Consider the following 6,905-nt stretch of genomic DNA (forward strand, 5'->3'; position numbering starts at 1 on the left):
AAAACAATGGAGTCCGCGGGAGAAAAGACAAGGACGATCCCACGTCGTCATGCCACGCGATCCACGTAACATATTGTGCAGATACTAGTTGGTACATGCCCGCGCCCTCAACTCCCTTTTTAAGCACCTTCAGGTCGATTGTGTACAAGTATACACGCAATCTCCTCTTCATCGTATGATCCTTCTTTCTTTCACTCCGTCTTTTCTCTTAGCTTATACTTTTTTCATAATATTTGTTGTAATGATGATTGATGTGGCTCGCACATATTGTTTGCTCATAATTGCTGTTACGAGCTTCTTGTTACTCGAATCTAAAGTTCTAGCGTTTACAGCAATTTCGGCACACGTGCTCACTTATGCATATCCGTACTTTGCGTTATTGATCATTATAAAACAACGAAAATCAGTTGATGGCTAGTGAAATTCGATTTTTGTCAAGTTTTTAACCAAAGCACTGCCTATAAGGACTGCCGATCGAATTTTCAAGAACAAACATAAGTGATTCGAAGATAATGCAAAATTTCCAGCATAAATACACGGTAAATAAAAATAAGTTTCTCGGCTTGGAGTAATTGTGGGAAAAATCTCCATATTTTCGTCTTTATTTAACATTCAGGAAAATCGAGAGTGAAGCAAATGGCAATAAGCCGCCGGGGCGCGGACTTCCCTGACTTGTACACGGCGGTAGGTTTCGCCGTGTACTTACGGAAATTGCTACGACACCGCCCGCCCGAGTAAGTGGGCACAAGTGACTGGCTCAGGGACTATGATTCGTATAGTACTACGACGAGAACACAGAAGAGGAGCCTCGCAACGATTACACGAGCGCGACGGTGAGCGGGAGTAACTTTTTCTGAGAAGGAAGCGATGAGGGCCACGCTGCGCAAACTATTCGATTTTATATATATATATACAGATACTTACTCCTATTTATACTCTCGTTTCTCGTGGGCCTTACGTTCTTGTCATCGAGTGATCATCACGAATTGCATTTATGAGATATTGATATAATACTCAGATTTGCATTTTTTATAAACATTTTTTTTATCTCAAAAAGTAATACTAAATTTATGGTCTAAAAGATCAAGAATAGTTTTATACTTATTGTACTCAGCTACATTGAGAAAAATGATATAATAAAAATTAAAATAACTTGAGTAAAAATTGCTATAATCTTGAGTAATAGCGGGGCATACTTGCACTGTTATAAAAATTACTGAGATGAATATTTTTTAAATTTAATTTTTTTCTTGGTTTATCCATTTTACACACTTATCGGATATTATTGTTTCATTATTAATGTTATTTTACTTAATATTATATAGTGAAAGAAAGAAATGAATGTTAGAAATTCTTTTGCAATGACGGGAATTGAACCTGGACCTCTGGCATGGGAGTCGAGCGCGCTGACCACCTACCCAAACAGTACTGTTTTGTACCGAATTTCAGATCTGATATATTAATCACCTTTACTTGTAAGTTAACGTTAATAATAATTTAACGGAAATCAACAAATAATACCAGCGAATAATATATTATGACTTGATAATATCAGATAAACGAAAAATAATAGATTTTGAACTCTAATTACTGCATAAACTAATTTTCATAAAAACATATAACCTCAAATTCTGACACCCGGAAGAATTCTTAAAATGATTTTTACTCTATAATGTAGCAATTTTTAATGTACGTATAACAATTTTTAATACACGTTTAATAATTTTTATGACCGAGGATGTTAAAAAAAATAAACTTATGATAAAATATCTCATAGAGCGAGTATGCCCCGCCATTACTCAAGATTATAGAAATTTTTATTCAAGTTATTTTAATCTTTATTGTATCGTTTTTCTCAGTGTACATGCAATGTAAAAAGAGCATTAATTATATTATATATAAGTATTGCGCGCGCGCGTGTGTGTGTGCGTGTGCCAAATACGGGGTACGATATGTTTCGCGATGGTCAAAATTCATAATTTTGATTTTTTTAAGGTTACAATGCGTGCAAATCCACGACCTAGTGAAAGCAACTCGGGTGCTGAAAGTTCCACCAAACCATTTAACGCATGAAAATGACAAAAGTTTTCTAGGCTTGAAAATACCAAAAAACCACGAATATACTATGATTTTTTACGATTTTTCTCTTTTCTAAAAAATTCTTATAACTTTTGACCCGAGCGGTCAATTTGAGCCATCCGCGGGGGCTCAGATTATATAGCTCTTATATAGCTATATATAGCTCTTTTCTCTTCTACTTTTGTTTTAAAAATTTGGATTGACATATAATTACTCTGTAGTTATTTGATTGTTTAAGTGCTGATTTTCAACGACGACGACGACGACGACGACGACGACGACGACTTGTATATACACACAGAAGATCAGCAAAGGTAAGCGCAAGGAAACTGAAGGCTAGGCCGGCGCAGAGAGGAAATTGAAATTGCATACCGCGCTGCGGACCGAGAGGAGGGACGAGTAACCGCACACGGCTGATCTGCATGAAGGACCGGGTACCATCAGCTAGAGATAGAGCCTAAATATACCTATATAGAGCGGTACATGCACGTGTGGAAGAACGACTGCAGTACAAGCGTGAGCGAGCGCTTGCTAGCTTGGACTCAATAAACAACGCCCATTTTGAAAGGTCCAGTAACCGGTGTCGCGAGCGCAAACTCACCGCTCGCGCGAGGTGCGCGAACCGTTAGACTCGCCTCAGAGCTCTCTTGCTCTTATTGCTCTTACATTTAAATTTCAATCGAATTGCCCATGAGCTGGCGAGCTGATGCTGTTCTTGCTAGTGTCTATCTGCTTGACCTTAACTTGCCTGTCCGCCTTAACTTTTAAATGCGTGAATTATTACGACCGATTTCTCATTACCTTTACAGTAGTATGTGCTAATAAATTAACTTTGCATTTAAAATAACAATGCTCATTTGACACCTCTACTGTAAGTCAGTAAAAACTCGAAACTTGTCAGGATATTGGCATCGTATTTAGTAAAATCTATTTTATTATATTTGATCGACTCCAATTGTCAGATGTCCCGTAAAATAAATCGCAAAATAATTTCAACCAGCTATACTCACTTTTGACCAAGTTGCTTGGAGAAATATACACCAGCTACAATATTTTTAATGGCTATCTAAATAGACTTGGTTGAGAAAGTTGAATAATTACGTAACGATATACATTCGTAGTATTAATTTAGAGTAAATAAATCAAATAACAAAAATATACGTTTCATTACCCAAGTGATTTCTTAAGAAAGTTAGGCTTTGACATTATAACAAGTCGAGTTTGTTGAAGAATAAGCTCCTTAGTTATTAAAATAGTTTTTTTAAATTTCAACTAGTATTTTAATAAAAGATTGTAACGTAAGGACATTGCTTGATTATGCAATCGGAACTGGTATCATTAGGTTACAGGTACCGTAGCTAGCACCCTTTGCAAATTATTATTGGCAACTTGCAATTCAACTTTCTCTTCAACATACGCCCAACACTAATCCTGATAAGAAGTGATCAGACATTATAGTATTTTGCTATTATAAATTGTGTCTCTGAGTTGCGCACATGACTTTAGTATGCATAAAACACTGTTTCATGATCAAACTTGATGTAACATTTTGCACACTTCTGGTTGGTCTGTCACACTGCATGACTCAGTAGAATTAAAAAAACTAAAAGAAACTACCATTATTAAAAAGTGCGATCAACATGTCAATTAATAATCTACAATAACTCAAGAATAGTCAGGTATTAAATTACGATATTTGCAATATTTTACTACAAGCTTTTGTGGTAATAACTGATTAAAAATATGGATATTCTATATTTTTCTTAATAATTTACAAATCAAACTCGTATTGAGAGTCAAAGTTGCAGTTTGCAAAAGTTTTGACAAGCGTTTTGGAGAACTTAAAATACAAAAAGTCAACTTTGTCGCTCCTAATGAGAAGACTATAAAAAATGTTTGAAAAAATCTATTTCAAACTGTTTGTTTTGCATATCAGAGTAAAATGAATTTCTCGAGGTCCTCCCCTGTGAAAATATTGACGTGATTTTGTAATTTATTAAAATTACTTATTTCTTCATGTAATGTTGATATGTGATTTATGACGTCAGTTTGTTATGTATTGATTTCGAACGTTTCATCGCGTAATTTTATGACTTATTAAAAAAATTGAAATATTTTAACTTGATGAAACTTTTTTATTATTTATCCATACGGATGGTAGTGCGGAAAATGGGTGCTAATGTGTGATGGAAATTATTTTTTTATATTCTTTAATTTAGTAAAAGTATTAAAAATGATTAACTTCCGAGGTATAAGCCCCTATTTTCCGCACTACCATCCACATAGTAACACCTATATGGCCACTCATTTTAACAAGTTTAAAGTATTTAAGAGTATTTGCAGTAGTAAGTATTTAGAACTAAATATTTATGTAATTAAGTAACATACTAAAATCACGTAAAAATGTTTAATAAAGCTGAAATATTTCAATTTTTCTACAAAGTTACGTGAAGAAACGTTCGAAATCAATACATAACAAACTGACGTCGCAAATCACATATCAAAATTACACGAAGAAATACATCATTTTAATATATCAAAAAATCACGTCAATACTTCCACAAGGAGTGATAAACTTGAGATATTACACCTATACAATCTATTAGTTCAAAAGGACCTTGATGAATTTAATTTACCTAGAAGTTTTCAAAGCCACGATTGATTATGTCTTAAATCTCAAAATAGCCTGTTCAAATGAATGGAAGTTGGATCTAGTATCTACGTAATTCTAGAGTGAAAAATCTTAAGGTTTGAGCACTTTTTATGTTTAAGCAGTCTTTTTAGAACCAAGATTGTTTGCTTTGAATTATTAGCTTGGAGAGACAAAGGCGATTTAAGATTCTATAGAACTTTTTCACGGCAATATAATTGAACAAAATTTTATGCAAATTAATCATAACGAAAAAAGTCTATACTTAAATTCTTCTGCAAAAGTCAGTTAACCGAAAAAACCTTGTTATTTAAAAAAATTGCGTATTAATGCTTTGACCAAGTCAGAGAAAGGAGGACGGGGTGGGCAAAACCGCAGGATATGTAGATCAATATATCAGTATTAAGAGTTATCAAAATAAAAAAAGTTAATAAAATCATAAATTGGCTGTTTAAAATAAAACATGCATAAGTTTTAAGAAATTTTACATTTGCTATTTATGTTTACTCTTTTATTAGTAGAACTTGTGAACTCGTTATCAGACGTTGCCAAAGATATTTGCTTATTATCTATATAATTATCACATCGAAATCGTATAATCATTTTTTGCACTTTTCAGTTTCTCTCTCTATCTCCCTCTCTCTCTCGCTCTCTCTCTCTCTCTCTCTCGCTCTCTCTCTCTCTCGCGCTCTCTCTCTCTCTCTCTCTCTCTCTCTCTCTCTCTCTCTCTCTCTCTCTCTCTCTCTCTCTCTCTCTCTCTCTCTCTCTCTCTCTCTCTAGATTTGAGCTATAAATCGGTATTCGCAGACACCAAGCATCCATCTATAACCAGCTATTTTACTAATTTCTCGTAATTTGATTCGCGTTCGTACCATTAAATAGTATCTACTGATAACAGCGACGAATAGTTAATTTAAATGCTCGAATAAGAAAAGTCAGTTAGACGTGGCATGCGCTGACACTGGCCTTTCGCAGAGTATTTACTGAACCGCTACCGAGCAGAGCAAGAGCACAAAATAGTCGCAGAAATCAAGAATAACGACCGTTACCCTTCGCTTGGTTATCCATATGCATGGATCAATTTTTTTCCAAAACACGTGCGATTCACTTAAATCCCGTGTTTATTTAACAGACAAGAGCAAATTAATGTTTTCGTTATGTTGTTTGCGAATTAAATGCTCCAGTTTCACAGTGTCTTAGAAATTTTGGTGGTATCTATAATACGAATATCTCCAAAAAGCTACTTTGTGTGTTTACATCGCAGATAAACACCCTCAAGCACATCGACATGCAATCATGCATAAAACGAGGAATATATTAATATGAATTCTTGTTTATCACACCATTATCCGAAGATTGAGTCAACGTTGGCTCAGCAAATTCCGGCAGAAATTTTTGATCCATAGTCTTTGGTATAGATGCCGAAGGACAGGATGGAGGCACGAAACCTTGTGTTAGTAACCTATTGAAAAATGCACATTTATCGCACAGCACTAATTTTCACCGAACCAGTTATCTATTATGCAGACAGTTACAATCGTTCACTTGGCCACTCTTTCTTTGACTGTCCGGAAATCGCGCGCACGCCTGCGTGGCGTACCCTTTGTACACCTGCACCTTAATAGAGCAGACTCTCGTTTAAAGCGACTGGCAGCATCGATGGCGCAGCCGGGCCCCACAAGTGTCTACTACTACCTTGCGGCCGCGCGCGCACCTCTTGGTGGTGGGGGCATAGACGGACTGCGAGGGGAAGCTTATAAACTTGCCCAGCGTCGCTGCGCTGCTCCTGCCCGCGAGTCCCAATCATGAGAGAGAGAGAGAGAGAGAGAGAGAGAGAGAGAGAGAGAGAGAGAGAGAGAGACTCAAGATCCGTTATAGTCATAATTACAATAAAATACAATATGCTCCGGAAGAGCTGCAGAGGTAGACCACCGTTATGGTCCTTACGAAATTTGACAAAATTTGAAGGTACAGAGTACTTAAAAACTAAGACTTAAAACTAAAGATAAAAACTACTAATAAGAGTGTGTAGTAAGTTGCGGTAATTGGCTTTGTGCAGCTCACGGATTTCTTTGGAGAGCTCATAGCTACACTGCTCTAACACGAAAAGAGTTGGCAAACGTCTCCGTACCGAATTTCAAAATACTAATATCAAGTGCGCTAGGTCTTTTGAATC

At 35.9% G+C, this 6,905-nt stretch overlaps 1 protein-coding gene across 1 annotated transcript in view; it reads right to left on the reverse strand.

The window, feature by feature from the left end:
• LOC100120909 (paired box protein Pax-2-B) overlaps positions 1-6,415 on the reverse strand; it is a 71,367-nt gene extending 64,952 nt beyond the window's left edge. The window contains exon 1 of the mRNA XM_031928860.1: positions 6,073-6,415. Coding sequence (XP_031784720.1) covers positions 6,073-6,133 — 61 coding nt within the window. The 5' untranslated portion in view covers positions 6,134-6,415. The remainder of the gene's footprint in view (positions 1-6,072) is intronic.
• Between the last annotated feature and the right edge of the window lie 490 nt (positions 6,416-6,905).

Source organism: Nasonia vitripennis, chromosome 4 (assembly GCF_009193385.2).
Source record: "Nasonia vitripennis strain AsymCx chromosome 4, Nvit_psr_1.1, whole genome shotgun sequence".
Taxonomy (NCBI): Eukaryota; Metazoa; Arthropoda; class Insecta; order Hymenoptera; family Pteromalidae; genus Nasonia; species Nasonia vitripennis.